Raw genomic sequence first — 23,430 nt, forward strand, 5'->3', positions numbered from 1 at the left:
ATAGAGAAGCAGATTAATCACAGCATTACTCCTCAGTCACAGCGTGAAGATTAGGACAAATAGGACAAATAGGGTTTAAAAATCTGGCACCATTTTTTATTTCTAGGTTCTATTGATTTAAATATGCATGACATAATACACAAATGTGATACAGGTAAAAAAAAACAGGCAGAAATAGAATAAACAACAAGCTACTTGTGGTGTGTCGTCAAACCTGGAAATGATGATGTTCTCAAATGTCTTGTTTTGTCCACAAACCAAAATGATTCAGTTTTAATGATTTCTTTGTTCTCCAGAGCAAAGAAATGAAGAAAATACTCACATTTAAGAAGCTTAAACAAGCGGAAATCTTGTTTTAAACATGAAAAAATCTTCAAACCGATTAATTGATTATCAAAAACACAACCCTCTATGGAAATGGAAGTACTTTTTATTACTATTTTTTGATGGTCTTGCTCAAGTTATTCTGTGGCTCAGACTGAGTGTTGAAGTGATCTCAGGAAAAATAAAATTGCATCTGTGTGAAACTAATATACTTGAAATGATGTGGTAATATTAGCATTCAGGTATATGGGAACATATCTCAGTCAGGTAAAGTTAAAAACTGTTCATACCTTTGCCTCCCATTCCATTCCAGCTACAGAGATACCCAAAAGGAGAATTATCGTGATGGTGCCGATGATTCGGATATCATTGACATTATCCGTCATGAGGGCGTCAGCATCCTGCAGAGAGAAATAGAAGGTGAAGAAAAAGTCTTCTTGACTCCAGACTCCAACAGAAGCTAAGTCACTGAGTAGCACCTGACGTGTACTTGAGCATAGTCACATGATTTATTCCCAACTGTCACAAAGTGTCGAAAGACTTACGGCAAGAAGTTCCACAACCGTTTCGGCGAAGCCCACCACATACATGGCTACAGCCACTGCATTGGCGAAGGCAAATATCAAACCGATAGAGCCTCCAAACTCCGGCCCAAGACTCCTTGATATCAGGTAATAAGCTCCACCTGAAAGAAAAGCATATGACAGGATGTGAGTAAAAACAAACGACCATTCATTTATACTAAGAGCAGGGTCAGTAACCCGTCACTATAGTGTCTTATATGCTGCTTCAGCCTGGAACATAGGCTGCAATCATCAATTTATTATTTATCAGTTGCTAAATTAATCAACAACTGTTTTAATAATCAATGAATCCGATTTTTCTATAAAATAAAAGCAAGCGGTGTGTCATAATTGTTTATAGTCTAGGTGTTAATATCTTCTTATATTGTAATTTTTATTTTTTGGTAATGCATGTTTATTATTTATTATCTTTATCTTTACTGTCTTGCTGCTGTAACAATGTAAATTTCCCCACTGCGGGACAAATAAAGAATCCTATCATAGCTTATCTTAAAACAAAACACTTTTTGAGTGATTGGTGTTTATCTGAGCATCCAATAAACACTTAAGAGACTTTTATTTTATTTGTTGGCCCAAAAGCCAGGGAAAATATCACCTGTGTAAGTGATATCTTAGAAACGAGAGCGATGCCACACTCCTTCTCTGCGTGTTGTTATTGGAGCCTTTGTTTTGTTAGATTTCGTACACAAACACACTACATTCAAACAGTTTTGTTTTCATGCAGCCGTGCTATGATGACTCCACCCACGTTGAGGAGGTACTATGGTAATGGAAAACCCTACTAAACCGAGTAGAGTCGAGCCGTGCCGTGCCGTGCCGTGCCGTGCCGTGCCGTGCCGTGCCGTAACTGTATAGTGGAAAAGCGCCATTGGACGCGAGATCACTGAGATTCTACTTTTAGCCATCGTCTCATTTTTGGCATCAGTTCTGAAGTCAAACACTAGAAGTAACATGACTAAGAGACCTGGCAGGAGAATCAGCAGCATGTCAAAAGCTGCACTGTGTTGTGGATGCTTGTCACACCATGTTGTGGAATTAGATGTTTTCGTTTTGTGGCCAATGTTGTGAGCGTCGCGAGTGTGACTCCCAACTGGAATTATGTAATGACATCACTACTGAGAAAGCTACACTATGTGAGAAATGTCACAAAAATCCAAACTATTCCTTTTCACTTTTTCAAACAGGGTTATGTATGTGATGTTTCTCGTGTCCTAATTCACGTACACTGTGAACCTCCCCTTACACTTGGTCTAAATTGGCAGCCAAAACGTAGCAAATACCCTTGTTACAATTCAGACAACCAATCAATTTCATTTGGAAATGTCTCGAGTGTGTCTGGTATTGCAGTCAGTCAGTGTTGTGCAGCATATTATTTCTGTTATTTCAGTAATAAAGGTCTCCCATGAGTGTCTTAAACTAATGGTACGTTTAGTAAGTTAATCTCAGATTTCTTCTTGCTTCTTGGTGGAGAGATGTGAGTTTAACTCTTCTCTCATGTGGAATAAACAAGAGTCAGCTGGTCCTGCTGGGTGAAACCGCACAAGTGGTTTATCCTGTTTCGCACCAACTCCAGGGCGTCCAAGAGTTCAACTGTTATGTGAGAACTCTATTGCTTCATATTTTGACTACAGACAGTATGTCATTCTCAAGAGAAGAAAAAAACAAAAGGTGATGTATACCCCCTCGTACAAATCCATTGGTGGCGATGGCCGATGTGGAGAGGCCTGTGATGGTCGTGACGACGGTGGCCATGGCGACGATCAAACACGCGAGCCCTGTGGAAGAAAGAAAAGACAAATGTGCGACAGTGTTAACACTTTTCTGACGGAGCTTCTGAGAGCGCTCTGTGAAAAGTAGCAGCACGGCCCTGAAGACGAGCCTTGAAGTCTGCCACATGTGTCGCCGTGTGGCGATATTTCACTCCATGGTGGAGAATTATCAACAAATACTTGGGCTCAAGGACGGGCTTGTGTGCCGTGTTGAAAATGTGAGGTCTGAAAAGTACACCCAGAGAGCAGCGTGTGTGCCACGGCGATCTGTAACTTTCCTGAACGTCATCATTCTGTCTGTGTATCAAACAGTGTGAGAACCAAGGGACTCCTTTGTTTCTCTGTAGCCTGGATCACTAAACAGCATTTCTTTGGCAAGTAAACCATCAACACGAGTAAGAAAGGGAAAAAAGGGAGACCTTTAAGGGTCAGATTACCAAAAAAATAACAAAAACATGGTTTTCATTTCTCTTCAGTAGATTCTTAAATGCACATAGTTTTGCTTTAGCAGATCCACTTTTCTCATCGTCATATATTTTTGCCTCCATCCCATTAAATGTATCTCTTATTTATTTTTATTATTAAATCATTCCTGGCGATGATGAGACACAGAAGCTGGCTGTCACTGAAGACGTGGCTTTTAGCTTCTTAAACGTCTCACCTAATACAATCCACGCCAGCTTGAGTCTGCGGTATCTTATGTTCACAGCTTTTTCTCACCATCCAACAGCCTTGAGCAACTGAAAATGTAATCATTTTGTGTTGCTTTGTAACCCAATGGTTGCAACACTAATGTCTCCAGGAGTCAGGACGCTTTCACACCAGGGTATTCTGGGGGACTCGGGTTTGATTGGGCAGGTGGGGAAAGCCGAAGATGTTCACGACTCCCACCTGGACAACCTCACGCTGTTACGCAGCAAACTGCACCGGGGTTCCAAGTGAACTGAGACCCACGTTTTTCAGGCAGAGCAGAGTTCACTTGTTTGGTCCCCACCAGAGTTCAAATGAGCTGCCCCAAAAACTCTTCCAGGAAACAAACTCTGGTCCGTCTAAAGCGAACCAAACAGTAAACACCAAACCTAAATTCAAATGTCTTATTCTGTGAACTTGATCTAAACTATAGAACAGCAGATTTACAGAACATGAATGCTGCCCTAACATTATGACTTGTCTAAGTTATGTTTTTATGTTTTGCTTGTTCCTCAGCACGACAATGCAAAACAGGAAACCAAATAACCCAACAGCTTTTAAATGCATCGAGCAGTATGGCATCATCTACTTTTACTTGTGCAACAGTGTTGTTGTCATACTTTGACCACAGGAACATTGGACACAACTTCCCATTTCCAAAACGAAAACCCAAGTCACCCTTTTGTTTTGAAGGAGAGGTACTGTACACACAGTGTGTGACATCGACATTGTTTTGTGTAATAAGTTGCTTTTGTTTAAGGTCATTTAAGTGCTCAGTGCTTCCATAAATAATATAAATAAATCTGTACTTACCAATTCCAGCCTGACCCACGATCCATGACATTCGAATGAAGAGCATCACACCCCAAATGTTCAACATGCAGCGGACCTAAGAGGAGGAAGGACTGACTGTTACCATGTGTATATGAGATCGAATATAGTATTTGATATATATACACATATATACATATACACACACATTCTTTTTAATATTCTCGAATAGAAATAATATCAGAATCCAGGCCTAGAGCTGACGATCTTTGCAGACAGCAGCTCAGCGTGAAAACTAAGCTGCTGTCTGCAAAGATGAAGGTGAACACACACACACACACACACACAAGCTCCATAACAACCCCCCTCCACATGTCTGTGATTGTTTTATAGTTTTTTTTCTTGTTTAATAAAAAGAACGGGGTTTTGGGAAACAAACACAATCAAGCAATCTGCTCAATGGATAACGCTCGTCGTCATCGGTCCGTTGTTCGATGACAACAACACTCGTTCTGATTGGTTCGCGGTGAATTTGAAATCGTGCAGCCGATAGAATGCTGTTTCGATCGGACAAGTGTTTGAAAAATATTTCAAATGTGCGACAAATTTGCGAGACAAAAAAAACTAGGGCTGTCAAACGAGAAGTCTACAATATTGTAAAGTATAATATGATTTTAAAAGACAATAAATATCTATCCATCTATCCATCCATCCATCCATACATCCATACATACACATCATGCAAGCGGCTGCTTTGTCCCCACAAGCTAAAATCTCTGATTTTCTCTATGGGCTTTGGTGTGTGGGAGAGTTTTACATCCTGAAAATACTTCAGTTTCTAATCATAAAAGGCTGTCGAAGGGTGAGATATATATATATAAATACATTCCTAAGTAGGTGTAGCCAAGTTCTCAGTGAAGCCAAGTGTCTTAGGGCGGTTCCAAGTGCTAACTATGTGCCGGTACTTCAAATGATGGCATTTCCATCAGTTGCTGGTGTGTTTTCACAGCCCTACTATATTAAGTGTTGTCAAATTTGACAAGATCTTAACGCTTGGATATTATTGACACTTTTGTTCATATCATATAGCGGTCAGTTAAACTTGGTGCACAGGTGATAAGTGCTACACTACACATGACACTCTGCAGAGGATTGTGGCCCATGAGTGTGAAGTACTGCTGCTGGCACAGGCAGTAGGAGCAGACTGGTTGTTAAACCATTGAGGAAGAAATCACGAGCGTTGACTTTTTAATATTAAGACATGTCTGGTTATAATCATCCTGCTTTTATTTTGATAGGACCAGCTCTTACTTCCTCTCTAAAATAAACCTTCCACTAATTCTCCCGTCTCCTGGTTTTTATCAGGTTGTGTGAAATATGCTGTTAGTACACGTGTTAGCCAGATAACCTTGTATTGCTGAAGTCTAATGGGCTGCTTGTGCGGACGAGGGTTAGATAAAAATGCAGAATGAATATATTTATTTAAAACTGACACAGAAATGTATTGTTATTGTGGTATTTTCTTGAAGATTGTTCTATTACCAAGACATGGATTTGTAACTCTATGAGTAAAACTTACATGAACAGCTATGATTCATTTCATATTTGGCTAAAGGGGAATATGGAATGACTGAAAAAAAGAAAAATGTGTTTTAAATGTCAGCAGTGACTCACCAGTACTCCTTTAATCCAGCCAAACTTGACCACTCCTTTAGATTCGGCCGCCTCTTTAGCAGCAGCCTCCTCAGCCGGGGTCAGCTCGTCACCATTGGCAAATCCATCCTCGAATGGCTCCTGAAAAATGGAGAACAAATGAAATTAGATTTATGTGTGGACCAAAGACGCAGATGGTGGGTAGTTATATCTTTCATTTAACATTTAAAAGACAAAGAAATAAACAAGGAATGATCTGAAATGAAAGGTTAGAACTAAGATCATAAACAGTGGATATTAAATTTGAGAAGCATAAACAACATGTGTGCAGCTTTATTGACCCATAGATGAGATACTTGGGGATATAGCCTCGAAATATCCAGGTATTTATAAGCTATATTGTCCAGCCATGTGATATAGATTGATATCTAACTATATTAAAAAGGATATAGCCTGAGACTTTTCCCCAAATTTTCCAGCCATATTTGACCCACGAGTGAATGCTGATTAAACCCATAACAACATGTCAACATAATATTGTTTAACAAACAACACAATATAACTATGTCAAACTCCAATGTGTTTGATGTTGTTTCACTTTACTAGCGCAATTTTGCTGTTGCCTTCATCTGTGTGGACATAAGACAAATCACTTCCTGTGTGCAGTGCAGGAATGTCAATGGGTGACATCAGATCTAAACACCACATACTGTGGAGCTGACTTCAGCATCGTGTGAACCCATTTCACAACAGTTTGAATGTAACTAACAATGTTTAATTTAAAAGTTAGACTAAACTGCAGCTTTAAAAAGCAGAATAATCATCCAATGTATGAGATGAGGTAGAGTAACAATCGTCTTGGTAACACTAACTCTAGACACTGACGGGATGTAGTCTGACCTTGTGTTATTACAGCAGTTAAAAAAGACAAAGCCTTCCTCCTATTCAGAGACATTTGTGGCCTCCCTAAGTATACAGAACACTGTCCTTACAGCCTTTAGAGCACTTGCAGTAACGTCAGGATGAGCAGCGGATGTCTAAGAAACAATCCTCTGCACTTACTCTACACTTTTCCCAGCACATCTTCCTTCCACTGACTGGAAGGAATGCACATAAAAAAGGGGGGCGTCAGACTAAAATAATCCTACCAACGCGGCTCCAGAACTCTTCCGACATCCTTTACAACAGCTGAACAAAGGTGAGTCATTACCATCCTTTGCATTGTGTGATGTTACATGGTAGTCAGTGTTGCTCAGCGGCTGTAGTTCTCATTATAAGATACAACGTCAGAGGTTTGAAACTAAAACATTGGTGAATACGCTGCTGTGTTTACCTGCTTACAATCATATTTACACATGTTATCCAGTGGGACTTAGGCCTTAGGAACAACAGCAGGACTATAAGGTTAAAGGCCTCTGCACAACTACATTTTTTCAGATCAAGGTAGATTCTATTGACTGATTACTTAATTAAGTAAAGTTTGATTAAATTTTGATTATCAATTAATCGGTTTGAATTGTTTTGGTTTTTTTATGATTAAAACAACCACTTCAAATGGTCTATGACAGTGATTCTCTAAATGACCCACAGATGGGTCCAAACAAGCAGCCCATTAGATTATTTGGGTCTCAAAATCTATAAAGCCAAATGCTAAGTGAAGTTTTCCATGATAACAATAATCCCAAACAGTGAAAACTGTGACCTGGTCATGCGTGTGCCTTGAAATCAATCCAATATGACACTGTTGGAGCAACTGAGCCCTCCAGCTAAGAGCAGCTGAAGAGAATCATCTGTTCAACTGGATATCATCCATTTTGCAACACAATAAATTTGATTGTTATAAATACAGATGTTCTGACACCACTGTCTTCCCTTCCAATACTAAATCAGATACAAGTTAGAGCTGAACGATTTTGAATAGATATCTCATTGGGATTGTTTTGACAGGAATTGCGATATGATTTTACAGGGAATTATAATTTTTTCTTTATTCTCATTTTCATTCGAAAAACATATTTAAAACGATTACAGTGTGATATTTGTGCAGATGTGTGAGAAACAAATATGTTCTCTTCAGTCTGTAGAATAACATGTGTATAGATCCAGACAATAATTAATGTAAAATTATATTTTGACACACATTTTGGCTTTAACAGGTATTGCTCCCCCCTGCGATTTGAAAATTGCAGTTCGCCATATTGCAATTTGCTAAAATTTCAATTCGTTGTTCAGCCCTGATACAGGTGCATTAAAAATGTGTATTTGACCAGCCAGCTCTGCATAAAAGTGATTATTCCTCACAGTAAAAAAGAAAATACAACGATAAAATAAGTCATGGAACTTTAATTATGAGCGGTGGAAAATGAAAGAATAAAGAAATCTGAAATAAGCGACCTCCTTAGAATGGGGTTAAAAGCAAAGATCTGCACAATCCAACAGACAAAGTTTAAAAGATATAATTCCTTAAGTCTATTGTCATACCAGCTAAAATTAAGTCTTTTATGTGGTACTTGTTTGCGGTCAGTTTCCACTAAAACGCCAACAACTTACTAACCCTGAGTAAATCTCTCCCCCCACTTGTGCAGTTTGGCAGCAGAAGATCACACAGACATGCTAAACTCATTTTCATGGTTGGAGCAGAGCGGCGCTTGTGCTCCACGGTTACAGCGCCACAAAAACAACAGAAGCCTAGAAGTGGCTAAGTTATGAGTTAATTTGACTATTTGCTTCAAACGCAGTGAAAGAGAAAACAAATCCACTCCGGCTCACTGTGATTATGTGACACTTTCTTGAAAGAATTGTGGGACATACTGTACACAGAGCTCTTGTTCTGTAATAACTTCAATTAAAAAACAGAGAGTGTGTTTATCTGTGAAAATACAACAGGGCGACATGTCCGTGTCCATTTACTGAATGGAAACTCACACAAAAGGTCACTTATTCACTCAGCGTGAGCTATTGACATACTGCCAATGTTCAATACAGTTTCACTGACGGCAGCACACACAGTCTATGCAGAGTCTATACATGACTGGTCGTGTCAAGGGTAGGTTACATAACCGTTACAATGTGTGTGTTACACTATGTAATGAACTTGAACGGTGGGTTTGGCTTGAAATGAGTAAATTCATGTGTAACATATGTCATATGAAATCCCTTTGTCATATTAATCCCCTTCTTTCTTATTTTACCAGTAAAAAGGTGTCTTCAAATGTGATCGAATAAAACAACCTGATGAGTAATGAAAATAAATGTATTAATGCAACACATCGCACAATTTCACAATTACTGTTAATTATAATATTTACATAGACTTATATATTGTGTGTCAATTCAGTAATTCTACTTGCAGTTTTTAAATCACTCTTATATGCAACTGGGCTCCCATTGTGTAGTTATTTATCTTCCTATTTGGATGCACCAAATATTTTTGAAATGCTTTAAGTATTATGTGTTTGTTTTTGTACCACGTGTCCAGGTTGCCATGACAACGTAATTTTTCCTTTAGGGATAACTAAAGTCATCCATCATTTATCTATAGTGACTATAGGGCCCAGTAATGGGGCCTTAGATACGATCAGAAAAGGTGGTCACTAGATTAGGTAGTGCAATAAAAGTCTAAAAATCGGACTACGAAACGCATTATTCAGGTACTGATGAAGACTAGCTCGATTTTAAGCGGACAAACATGACGTTAAGGAAACCGAATTATTGTCTGTTCTAAAAATTGCATGTAAATGCACTGATGGAGGCAACAGAGGAAAAGCAAAAGAGATGAGACAAAACTGTCAGGAAACACGACCATCCATGAGGACTGAGGTTAACTCAAAAGTAACTCAAATTAGAGAAAAACAAAAGCGAACAATCTAGAGTAAGAGAGATCCAATTAAATTGAGAAATGCTGAGAAAATAAAAAGAGAAATAAGATCATGTAAAATAAAATAATAAATATAGTTATTAATAAATAATAGAAAGCCAGAACAGTCTGTGATCATTCAATGTTACCCTCAGGTCTTCAGGGATTTTCATTTTTAGACAATCTCACCCCCAACTTTGTCATGCAGATGTAAATGAAAGCACTGCTGTTAGTAAATATTGTTGAAACATATGACTAATTGTCGGTCAAATGCATGAACATGGGGCTTATAGTTAAGGACAGGCATATGTATTTGTTTGATTATAAAAAGTCAATCAGTTACTGTGACTTTTTGTGGTGCATCTTTTCTCACAATGTGACAGCAGCAAGCATTTAGTTAGTGAACGTGATGTGCAATATTATCAATGCAACGGCCTTAAAACCAATGACGATATCCAAAATCTAAGACCATATGTTGTCTCATGTCATGAAATAGATAAAATATCGATATATTGCCCAGCCCTAACCTGAGTATGACAGCTTTTCCCCGTCTCATTTGTGCACTGCGGTGATCGAGTGGTAACCGATGACGCTTTCTTGGTGCTTGTGCCGCAGTGTTAGTACATTCGAATGTTCAAATGTATAATTTACACACTCCCATCTGAAAATGCAATATGTATGCAGACAGTCTCTTCTGGTTATGGATGACCTTGTGTTTATGGATCCTTTCATTTTTACAGCAGTGGAACAGGAAGTGTAATAAAAGAGTTGTAGGCTGCCTTTGCAGAGCATGTTCATTGATCGGCAGTGACGAGTGCATGCTATCAAGATCAATGTCCACTAATGAGGGCAGTGATGACACCATCAAAAAAAAAAAAATCAAACCAACTGTCTGATAATGCAAATTAATACTTTTCAGTGTTGCTTATTCTGAGAATTGTGAACAGCGAGGTCTATGGGAAGATAAGTGAATATGAATGGACATCTGTCAGCACCAGGGTATTATTACAATAGCTCTATACCTAGGTGTTGTACATTATCCAAGTGTAGACCCCCTATCCTATATAGCTAAACTGTGGGAGGGGGGCCGTGCCTGAGCATCACTCAGCATCACTTCACCTGAGCCATCCGTCAACGCCAACACCCCGACTGTGTCCCTACAGTGACTCAGCAATCTACCGCAATCTGTCTGTGGCAGTTAGACAAGCTGCTACGAGCAAGAAAAATAAATCCCTCTTCAGGCCATTCAGGGTCGTGTTCTGCTCAAGGTCTAACTTCACAGAATAGAGAGAGCCTTTTTCCTCATAAATGCTTTATCACTTTTCTTCTAACCCAATCTTTTATCACGTTATATTCCACAAAGAAGTGACAACAGAAAATTCTACAATACTACACAATGGACCTTGGATGTTAACAAAAACTGATACTAAATTTGTAACATTTCCAAATTGGTAATGACCCTTTTCCATTATATAGTTCTAGCATTACTCGCTCAACTCGACTCAGGAGCGTTGGAGCGAACACACACACGGCTGGTGTCAATTACACCATCACCTCAATGTCCTGCATTGTTGCGTATAAATGATGTTGAGGAGGTATTATGGAACAATGGAAAACGGCATGGTTGATACCCAAACCGAGTCCAATCAAGCTAAGCTCAATAGTGCTAGAACTGTATGACGGAAAAGTGCAATTAGTGTCAAATAGAACTTTACAAGACAATAGATGTCTGCAATTATTTCAGTCAGTAGTCAGCCAGCTTTACCAGGCAGGTCAACAACTGAAAGATAACATGACTCATATGTGCAGTCAAGGATTGCTTTTACAGTTAGTTTGAGTGAAAGGGCCTAAAATGGAACTGGAATGTTTTAATAATCGGCCGCAGACAAGACCAGAATGTGGATGGATCGCCATAAGAACCTTTGGAAATGCTTGGCTTGTGGTGGAAAACATTACATTTGAAGAAGCTACCAAAGCATTACTATGTCTGCACTATGACACGCCAGTAAAACTTGTTATTGTTATTTCCGCCTTTAAAAATAAGGTCTATACCCAGACTTGGTTTAATATTGCTGACTTCATGAAATTATCAAGCACATCCACAGCTAACTACTAAAGAAGGACGTCATGAAATTAAATAAAAATGACAAGCGTTTTGCATCCAAATTGAAAAATAATGACATCTGCTTTTGGCCAAAAAATGATTGAAACAGCTGGTATCAGTCATTACGCAATAATAATACCAAGGTCTTCCGCCCTTGTGAGGCATCAGGGACACATCCTACCAGAGAGCATCTGTGTGGTTGATTTATAGAAGTGGGTCAGACTCATGCTTGTCTGATTTTGACACAACGTATTCTTCCGACAATGGTGTTCAAGGACAAAGTTAAGATAAAACAAAGTTGCCAGAAAAGTTTTGCTTTTCACTTCTAATAAAACATTAGTTCCAATCATCAGTGCTGAGTCCCTCCAGGAAAGATTGTTCCTACTCATCAAAACTTCGGGACTTCTAGCTTGGGGATTGCAAGTGGTGCTCCGTGCATACAGTCAATCGTGCATGGTTTTTATGCATCAACTCAAATTATAGATGCACAAAATTCAACTCAACGACTGTGTGTAGCGTGGCTGAAAGCTCTCACTGGTGAACACACACAGCCCAAGTAGGCAATAATGTCGACAACACAGGACGAGTTAGTGAAAATTATCCACGTGGCTGAAGCAATACAAAGATGGGCTTTACACGACAATGACAAAGCAGCGAGAGCTCAGCACAACACTGCTAACTGTACCATGACCTACCAAGAAAGGCACGGTTAAAAAAAAGTATGATACTGTTACATTCCAACATAGACTTTGGCCAAACAAGAACTCTTCAAGAGCAAAGACAAAAACCCTGTGCAACTTCACAACCAGACAGCAAAGACGGCTGCGATTCTTTTCTGAAGAAAACTCCAAGGTTGTACCGACGACACATCATCACGTCATCAGGACTGACACAAAATATAATCAGAACATGAATACAGCTTCTGTTTGTGCCAGTGAGGTAAGAACTGCTGCTGCTGCTGCTGCTGCTGCTGCTGCTGCTGCTGCTGCTGCTGCTGTGCTGCATCACATCACGGAAAAACAGACCTCACTACAGGCACTTAGTTTTCTGAACAGAGGATTGTGTTGGCTTACGAAACTCAGAGCTGCTGAATTAAAAGCCACACACACTGGACGTGACTTCTCACAGCTTTTAAAGCAAGGCGGTGGCAGACATTCGTGCTGCTTCTGACTGAAGATGATATGATCCTTATTTCCATCATAAATAATCATGAGTGTCAGTTTGTCTGCCCCAGCTCTTCAGACACATGAAGACCATTTTCAGTCGCGTGACGCGTGTCCTTGTTCCAAACAAAAAAACATTTATAAAAAAGCCATTACTGAAATAAATCATCTGATTAAAAAGGAATTTAACTGCAGACTGTGTTCGTTTCATTGCTTTTGGGTTATTATTTCTCAGGATCTCACATGCTGTGTAATTGAGTTTTATACCAGAACAGCGCAAACATCCAATTTAGTCGTAACATAATTAGCAGCAAAGGTCAAAGTACAGGCAAACAAATGTGAGGCAGGATCATAAACTACATTACAAATGAACGCAGTCTATCCGTTTGAAAGTGAAGACCTGGGGGGTGAAGTCAGTGAGGCTGGACGATGTGACTATACTATACTATACTATACTATAAGACTGCACACAAGGGGGTTTCTCTGGATTCATGAACAGTTTTTGTGGGATGTTTGTGCTTCTTTACTGTTTAAGAACTATATTACATGATCTTTCAGTATTTTTTGTCAATATATATAATTACTAATATTTAGTGTATTTCACTCATTTATTAAATATAAGAAATGTGAAGATAATCAATGCAACAGCCTTTAAAACCTGCAAAAGTCATCACAGATACCGTAATCCAAGACCAGGATGATGTCTCATGTCACCCTATAGATAAAAATATGGATATATGGCCCAGTCCTACACTGAACAGTGCTGAAACCAAAGTACTGTATACAACCTCCTCTCCTCTTGATAGTAAATCCTGTTGACTTCAGATAGGACGTCGACGCCGCAGCCTAACCACAGGCTAACACAGTGTTATTGTTTTTAATAGAAATGTGTTACATAATAACCAATGTTTAAATTTAAACTGTGAAAAACATACATTTCTATGTATTTTGATCATTATCTGATCAGTGCGTGAAATTCTCCACCACAGTGATTGGCTGTCATGACAGTCACAGCCTCTGTGGGCTGTTAACACGGTTCGCTCAGCTTGGTGGTGGCAGCGGTGAGCATGGTTTGAGCCCAGCTGATGGCCATTTCATGCCGACAGCTCACCCCCTCCCCCCCCGCCCAGCCTGCATGATTCAGTCCGTGACTTCGGGGAGCGATCAGGTGTCCATTTCCTCAGACGTTTCCCCATTGTTGGGGGGGGGAAAAAAAACCTCCCACCACTAGGTTCATTATTCTTTTACTGCACTGAAACTCTCCCAGAGTGTGATTCCCTGCTGACCACCGAGGCCTGTTGATGGAAGCAGAGCGGTCGGCTCTCACGCTGCAGAGAGCCGTGATTTGTGTCGAATTACTGTTTGACTCTGGTGTCTGTGTGAAAGAGTGGCGAGTGAGGAACCTGCAAACAATGAGCAGCTTTGTTGCTCAGCCAGATGATGGCACAAGTGAAAAGACTGTGAATGAGACACCATCATAAACTGTCATAAAAACTCAAGGTTCTACTGTATATATTTAAATTAAGACCTGTTTTTAATGACAGGTCAAAAACAGACAGCAGGAATCACAGTAAAGTAAGTAACACAGCCCCTCCCCCTCAGGGTTGGTGTGAGGAGTCAGTCAGCTGTGTGTTTGAGGGTATGTATGAGGGCAACAGTGATGCTGAGGGGAATGTGAGGTGAAAAGGGGACATTCTAAGGTTCCCTGATGGGGGAAACTTTAACAACTCTGTAAACAAGTACCAAAAACAAGTACTACAAAGTCACACAGTGGCGGTGAAAGGTTACAGGCTTGTTCCAAGTCACATCATCCTGTATATACGGATATGAAATCTCAAGAGAACATGTATTGAGCATTATTTTTGCAATAGCAACATGGACAGATACACAGCAGCTGCACGGCGGAGTTTAGGTGAATTCAAAGTGGTTTAAGTCGTCAATTATCATAGCGTCAGAATCTCATGAGGTCCTATGACTTTACTTTTACACTGAACGCCCACAAGGCATGTGTAACCTCACTGTTTACAGTGACCTATCACTAATGATCAATGGGACACTTAGAATTGGCTCTTGCCGTGCGTTCTAGTTGTGGTCAGAACTCCACAGTCAAGGAACGCCCGCCGTAATTGACAACTTGGAAACTCGAAGCAAGCCCATTTCTAAAAAAATTATAAATTTGTTCCAAATAAGATAGATGTATGCAGTATTGGAAGAAAGTGTAAGGAAAGGTCAAAAGAGGCAGTAATGTAACATTATGAATGCCATTTCCCTGAATCCTCTCACTTTTTCCCAGCAAGGCTTTTATTGTGAAAATCCTGGCATTTGGTTGAGGAAATAAACCTAAGGGAACCACAATGGATCACCCGTGGTACACAGCTTTTCCTTCAAGCCTTGTAGTGATAATTGTAGCTCATAATCCTTTGTTGCGTTGTTTTTTGACCCGTCGATCACTGTCAGTCAAGCGGGCAGTTTCGCTGCTGGCACACATCTCCTGTCACATCAGCTGTGTCAGATGTGTCAGATGTGTCTCTGCATACTGATCTCTGCTCAGCTGCAACCGTTTAATGTGCTTTTCTCAGTTTAAGAGCATAGGTATCTTCTTTCTCCCTCTCCCTGCACTGCAGCTATTTGGTGTGCGGCACTGCAGCCAGAACAGTTGTGGTCCAAGGAGGAGAAATAACTGATTTAGAAAGAATACCGTTTTGGGTTCTGTTACATTAGCTGGGCTTTTTCTTTAATATCGGAGTGTACTAATGGTAGGGATTCAAATATTCAATAATGGTATTATTGATCAAACGTTCCAATAGGAAAGGCAAGTTTATTTATGTCCCACTATTCATACCCAGGGAAACTAAAAGTGCTTTACATAAGGCATAGAAATGCCTTAAGGACATATCAACACAGACATGGCACAAAATGTAAACCACCACCCCTCCGCCCCCCCAAAACGACTCAAAATGCTGTAGCACGTAACACTACAGCAAAAACAGAGACGACATTGTATAGATTACAGAATCGAGCCAGGGGAAAGAAAAGGAAATAAGGTCTTTTCAGGGCAACATACACAGAGTCACTAGAAATAACAAACTGTGCAGAACAAAGCAGCAGCTCCGCAGCACCTCAGAAATATGGTCCTCATGCACTATACACACAATCAATGTGGCCTAGCCATTAGTGGTCGTCACGTGGACATTCCTGCAGTTCCAGTTTGCAGACAGAAGATCTAAAATGTCAAGTTAAACAGGAAGCAGGTCTTGTTTCTACAGTTTGTTTGCATTACAACTGTGATGATTTCCCGGGGACTGCTTCACCCGCGACTATACAGACTTGCACCTGCAAACATTTCCAACTTTCTGTTGCATGTGCTTTGTAAACATGTGTTTACAAAAGTGGGCCGCAGAGAATTATTTTAATGTGGCGGCGAAATGAGAAGCAGTCAGAGTTTGTGTGTGTGTGTGTGTGTGTGTGTGTGTGTGGGCACATCCTGCCATGCGGCTCACACATGTACACAAACACATGAGGCCGACTGTAAACATGTAGACAAAGGGATTTTCCATGATGCCAGCCGTGACCTCACAGGAAGCCGTTTTCAGCGTGCGGCAGAGGCCACTGCAGTCACATCGAAGTAACCTCCAAACAGCTTTGTTTCTTCCTGTTCCCCTCCTTAACCACACACACACACACACACGGTGTGTTAACTGATCCACACACACAGAAGCTCTCATTGTCAAAGTGTCCTCAGTTTAAGGTGAATAATTAGAAATTGGCAGCCTTTACTCTGGTCCTGGCAGGTTATTGAAGGAAACAAGGGACGGGCCTCATTTCCTGTTTTAGAAAAAAAAAAGGCACTATTTACCGCTCCTATAACATGTGTTCATCAAGTTACACAGCAGTACACAGATTCATTTTTTACTGTGTGAAATGTACAAATACTTAATGTTAACAGTAACAGTGGCAGCTTTCAATACAACTGTGTAAAACCAAAAGTGCAATTTAAGCATTTTCCTTCTAGACACCGTAAAAAATATTTTATCACACGCAAACCTTTTCTGTACTCTTAATACAATTTCTGTCATTCTATATCCCATCTGTGAAATGTGAGGATTACGAGGTTTGTGTTTATGGAGAGCAAACACACTACGACCTTATAATGTGTGAGCTCCAGATGTGACCCCACATTTTCCACTGGTGACACATAGTAACTTCTTTGAGCACAGTACAGAAAGGCGCCCAACGCCATTTGGTTTTTAGTCCTTTATCAACAATCCGGACATCTTCTCCAGGCTTCATATATTTGTTCTCCATGTTGTAGTTTAATACATAGTAAATAAACCCTGGCCACACTGCTATGGCATTAGTAATTTCATTAACATTGATTCTTAGATGTAGGGATGTCCCAATACAACTTTTTCACTTCCAATACGATACTGATATTGCAGCCTTGAGTATTGGCTGATACCAATATCGATACGATATTAGCACGAATCATACATACTACAATTTTGTAGTGTGGAATGTTAGAATAGGCTTGATCAAGTGATATTACTTAAACAGAGAACAATAGTCAGCAACAGTAGGTATGAGAAAAACTGACCCATTTATGATTTACCAATGGGTTACATCAATTTTAACTTTTAACATAAGAATATTCGATTTTTTGCCATGTTAATTTCATACAGTCTATGGTTAATTTCATCAGGAGGAAAGTACCAAGTGCTAATGGGGGTGTTTTCAGAGCACCCGTGTTTCACAGGTAACAGCGTGTCTTCAGAGAACAACCCCCTTGTTTTCACTATTTAGCCCAACCCACACAGGGTGAGTGACTCATCCCGCAGGTAAACCCGGGGACTGGCCGCGCAGACGTACTTAGCTACATGTGGAGCTTCAGGACACATTTAAAAACACAGAAAGCTCTTGGCATGGCTGGTTTTTGGGGTATAATTAACAGAGGCTGTTGAAAGTCGACAGGTGGCGCTGGTTTATGAAATAATGTTGTTTTAGCAGCTCGCCTCAGGATGAGCTAGCGTGGTGCTAACGGTTAGAGAAATAAAGGCTACAAATTTGATTTTTGGTTGAGACAATTTGTGTCCACAGTTCACTGTTGGCTCCAATGCACTATACAAATCACACCCATTTATTTTAATGAGGTTGTTTTGGTATTTTAACATTCACCTCGCCCCGCTCCTACTGTGACTGAGCCCCGTAAGTGAAAACGGTGCGTGTTCTTTGTGAAGCGCTGAGCTCAGCAGTGCTGGGAGCCCACAGTGGCTCTGTGTGTGCAGAGCAGAGTGCTCGCAAAAGAGGCGACAGGAAATGTGATCACAGAGGTCATTACTGTATTACTCCTGACTTTTCTGAAGGACACAATGTTCTGCTTTGGGACCGTATAAAAAGGATATTGGACGTCTGTATGTGCGTAGAGTTACGCTCAGTAGTACACTGAGTAAAACGTATCATTCCCTCACAACTTACTCCCTCATACGCACTGTGGAATCCATAAAAACAACCTCTTGTTGTAAGCATGTAAAATGCATTTAAATGATGTCAAAGACGACACGCTCTGAGCCAGTTGGCCTCTGTTGTGCAGCCTTCACTCTCATGGGGATGAAGCGGTTACTGGTTTCACAGCAAACCACTCAAACAGCAACACTGTACAACCACAAACAAACCCAGGGTTTCGTCAGCGCCGAAAAATCACAACATCCACAATCCAAAATATTTTTACATCAATACCTAAGTGTTTTCCAGCTAAACCTAAGGAACTTTTTTTCAAAACTTTATATTTTTGAACGATGGCCGTCAGTATAAAGAAGTTAATGAAAAACTCAAACTGCTTTATTTCAAAATACGCAGGCAGTTTAACTGACACCTAAACACAAGTATTAAAGGACTCAGATCAGGATTGGGGGGGCTATAAAAACTGAAGCAGAAATAGTAGTAAAACTCGATTATTTTACACACCTTCTAAGGCTCCTCCCACCATCACTGATTACTGGCCATATTCACTAACACAGTCATGGACCTACTGACACTGTGCAAGATGTCTCAGCCCTTTCAGGGCAAAACTAAGGTCAAATCAATATCTAAGCATGTGTTTATGCTCGGCTACTTCAGACTGAATAAATCTGCTCTGTCACCCTTTCACTCCTGGTTTGTCAATATAGACCAAACCACACACTGCTGTTAATGAGGCTGCTGGCTATCGAGAACAGCAATTTAGCAGCATGGTGAGCCCATCCATCACACCAAATAAGGCAAATGCCCTATTTAGGCAGCAAAACCACAGAGGTTTGATGACGAATCTAAAGCATTCATGCATCATCGAGGAAAGTGGAGGAAATGTGGAGGAAATGTGGAGGCACCAGACTCAGAACAGAGAATAACTTATTGATTGAATAAAAGTCCATGGGCTACAGTCAATTAGTACAGTGGAATTTCCATTCTACAATTTGGTGTGGGCATGCCATAGAAAGAGTGGAACACTTTTTAATGTTGGACTTGATAACATGGAAACGCCAAGGTCACCGTGACCTACAAAACCAACCAAAGTCCACAGCTATTTCCGAGATATGAAGCCAAACAGTGCTGCCCCTATGAATATGAGAAGCAGCTAATTAAATCCTGTCATCCATCAGTTGATAGATATCTGCTAGCAGAAACCCCCCTAAGCTATACAACCCTGCAAACACCAGACTTTTCATCACCAACTACTTGATGGTGGGATATGGGAACAACTCATCAGCTGTTTCACTTAATTAAGGAATACTGACGGGATAGTGTTTCATGATTTTTCATTTGCAATAACTGCCTGGGCTGGAGAAAGGCATCCTGCTCATTTTTAAGGGACCGGTCAGACAACCAAGTGTAAAATCCAGAACCCAGCCAGGTAAACCTGACTGGTACAGCCATGAGTGGACTGTACGGCTGTCACTACTTTTTATCTGAAATTCAGATATCGGTTTGAAGTTCAAACTTGAAAAACCTGTTCACGTTTGAATTTAACAGCCTAGAAGAGCAACAAGTTGTTTGGAGCATTCATTGCGTGGTCCAGCAGAAGGCATGCTAATCTTGCTCTTTACTCAAATTAGCAGCTCTACACAGTGAATAGCTTTTGAATAAAAACTTAATCGGATATTGTCATTAGTTATATTGAGATCTTGGCATGTTCCATTTAAAACCAATGTTGGCCGATACTGATATTATGCAGATAATATTGTGCCTCTCCAATGAAAATACAAGCAAAATCGCCCTGAGTGAACAATCAAGACACCCAAAGCAACTGAAAAGCACTGTGTGGAAGTATTTCTGCTTCTACGCCAAAGCAGAGTAACAAATAAACCCCACTGATTCACCTGTTAGCTTAGTTGCTAGCGATAAATTAACTTTTGGAAAAAGTTGCAGCCCTACCTGGTGGTCAAGACCAGAACTTGACCTGTGACCCAGAGCTATGCAAACTGACCTAATCTAAAACTTCCACTAAAGCTACAGCCTGTAAATTTTAAACAATATATAATGAACCCAAACATTTTTACACTACCCATACCAATACACCAAGCTTAAGATCAACAGAAACTTTTCGTCTGCTAGATCCATATACAGTGGCACTATTATGCCATAACATGCTCACACTATTGGCCATAAAGTGAGGGAGGAGCAGGATTCTCTCCACCGAGAAGAGCTGTATGCAAAGAGGGTGCATTAGAACGGCCAATCGGAGTGCTCTCTGAACTGCCCTGTGACTCGTCTCCCTCTCTTTTTCTATTGTGTCCTACTTCTGCATTACGCTCATGTTAGAGCACATTGACTAACACACGCAACATACTCCCATCATTCCACGCTGAAACAGACAAATTGAGTCTCTTACACTGGGTTAATGTGAGTTATTGACACAAACACATGTTCATAATTAACATCATGAATAATGACAACATTTATCACATGTCAGTAGCCAACTAGTAGCCCCACCAGGGGGGGGAAAAGAATCCTGAACACTCTATTCTTTTTCATATCATTAAATTGCAACCATGAAGCCAATGATGCAGGCTTATAGTAATAAAGAGCAGTGACTGAACATAGTGACTCACTTCTTCTCGACAGCAGTAATTTGCTTCATGAGCCAGAGTGAAAAAAACCTCTAGTCCTCAGGGAATTTGCAGCTAATTACTACTGATAACATCTGAATGAATTCACTAAGTGAAGGCTAGATAACATTTTCACCTCTTGATACGGGAATAAAGCCTCTAAGAGAAAAGTCCTGGGCATGAACAGCCTGCACTTGATGTGTTTTACAATCCTTAATACAGCAACAGCCTGCTTAATCCATTGGGTGTTGCATCACATCCTGTGTACCTAAGTGGACATGCAATTTACAGTTGTGATAGAATGGCTCTGGGCAGTAAATGTCTGTGTCGATACGTACACGTCAGCCTGCAGAGCACAATTTGTGCTTTGTGTGGTTAAAAATGTTGTAATCACAACATCATACATAGGACAAAAACTTAAGAATTAACAGGTAGGGATGCACGTCATGGGACTTTTTAGTCTTGTGAACTGATATTACTCAGACTCGACGCCTATAATCATAAATAGTCATAAACCGTGTGGATGATGTTTGGTTCAGTGCAAAAATAATGTGTCATTGAGAGATAACTAAAGTGTAAGACACAGTAAAATGTGCCATCTTGTTTATGTCCCAATCACTTCATTCTCACAGTCATATCTCACAGCGGAATGTTAACATGACATTCCACACTTCCCTTGAACAGCCTTGATATTTCAACTCACTGAATTGTTAACACAAAAACAAAGTCAGTGGTATGAACACTTTAATTTAACTACACCACCTGCTGTGTTGCTTTTAATTCAAAGTTGTTGGTCGAGTTGAAGCAAATAGAAACAACCAGAAAGCAAATTAAGGGTAACTGGTTTTCAAAGGTCTTCATTTTTGCACGTCCATACTAAAATGCTACCTTCCTATGCTTTTAATTTCTAATTTACAACTCCAGGTTAATATGGACAGCAGGCATAGGCAGAGCAAAGTTTTAAAAAGAAAAATCTAATTTCATTCTATTGTCTAAGGGGCCCCAGACGTGACATTGTGGGGAAAACACTCTAATATGTGGCCAAGTATAACTGTGGGTTTATCGTTCCCATCAACAACTTGGAAAGCTGGGTAAGCAAATGGAGCGCACCCTCGCTGGAAACGGTGACACTAAAGTAGAGTTAGAAAGATATTCACAGAGATCCTACACTGATGTCTACGAGCAGTGGTCAGTTAGACCAGAGTGCAGGGGCCATGTGTTATCACAATACACTATCACAGTGTATTATCATGTGCAGAACCACTGTGACGTTTACAGAACGGAATACTGGTCTCAAAGATATTTAATAAGTATTTTGTGGTCATATCTGTGGCTCCATAATTGTCCGATGCAAGCAAACAAAAACCAAAAGGGAATACTAGTGTGCTTCTATAGCTCTGGTAAACATAGGCCCACCCGGGTGCATTCTAGTCCCTTATCAGTCATCTGATCTAAATAATACATGATGCCTCCACTATGCCCAAATCAATCAAATTACATAACAAAAACATGCTTAACTATACTTAACAAAACTAGCAGTTGAATTAACACAAAAATATAACCGCAGAGAGTATTACTAAATACTGATAATGAAAACTATAATTGTAATAAAAACAAATAATCTACTTAAATTATTAAAAAGTTCCTACAACAAGCACTGCACTGGAAAAGAGTGAAAAAATGTATGTAAAAGCAGTCAGTATACGTCCTGGAGAGTTATTTAAAACTCCAGTCCACGACTGCCGTCAGTGCTGGAATGTAAAACATGTAGGCTAAACCAGCATGTGACCACTTGAACAGTATATAGAGAAAATGGACAGGGCCCCACGTGGCCCTCTCACAAATCAATGTAAACATCTAGCCTCACCACAGCCCTGCAGCCCCATTTTCACTTGAAGCGCTTACAAAATACTACAAATACTACATAGTTCTGCCATTAAACAAGAGGCTTGTCAAATAAAATCTTTGCCCAATTCAGTCTACAGTATTTTACCGACTGCGGACTGAAATTTGGCAACTACACACACTCTCGCACCAATGTCCATGGAGAAAACAAGCATTTTTAGCTCCCTGGGATTTACTGCTGCTTTGTTTGGTCAGTTTGTGTCACTAAGTTAAATCTAGACTTGGGATTTCTAACACAGTCGGTCCCAAAATAACATATTCAAACTTGCTGATGGAGGCAAGCAGTGATCAACAATTCCCGAGTGCTATGATGTAAATTTGCAGATCTTCCCTATGGGCTTTGGTGCAGGAAGACTGGAAACAAACCGTCTCCACAGTGGGAAAGTGCATAAAGACATAAATTTAATTAGGTGAACCTTTTGCTAAGTGGCTTAAATCTGTTTTTCCTTGTGTCCCCTAAGGGTGAGCGTCTGAATCTCAAGCTGGATCTTGGGCATGCAGTGTGCAGTGAGTTCTGATTATGCGGCAGT

At 40.2% G+C, this 23,430-nt stretch overlaps 1 protein-coding gene across 2 annotated transcripts in view; it reads right to left on the reverse strand.

Annotated features, from left to right (window-relative positions):
• Positions 1–23,430, reverse strand: part of slc12a2 (solute carrier family 12 member 2) — a 51,664-nt gene that overhangs the window by 25,087 nt on the left and 3,147 nt on the right. For both annotated transcript variants that reach the window (XM_058616612.1, XM_058616611.1), the window contains exons 2-6: positions 5,813–5,932; positions 4,181–4,256; positions 2,588–2,683; positions 870–1,009; positions 615–725 (exon numbers count right to left, since the gene is read on the reverse strand). In XM_058616612.1, coding sequence (XP_058472595.1) covers positions 615–725; positions 870–1,009; positions 2,588–2,683; positions 4,181–4,256; positions 5,813–5,932 — 543 coding nt within the window. The remainder of the gene's footprint in view (positions 1–614; positions 726–869; positions 1,010–2,587; positions 2,684–4,180; positions 4,257–5,812; positions 5,933–23,430) is intronic.

This window comes from Solea solea, chromosome 19, assembly GCF_958295425.1.
Source record: "Solea solea chromosome 19, fSolSol10.1, whole genome shotgun sequence".
Classification (NCBI taxonomy): Eukaryota; Metazoa; Chordata; class Actinopteri; order Pleuronectiformes; family Soleidae; genus Solea; species Solea solea.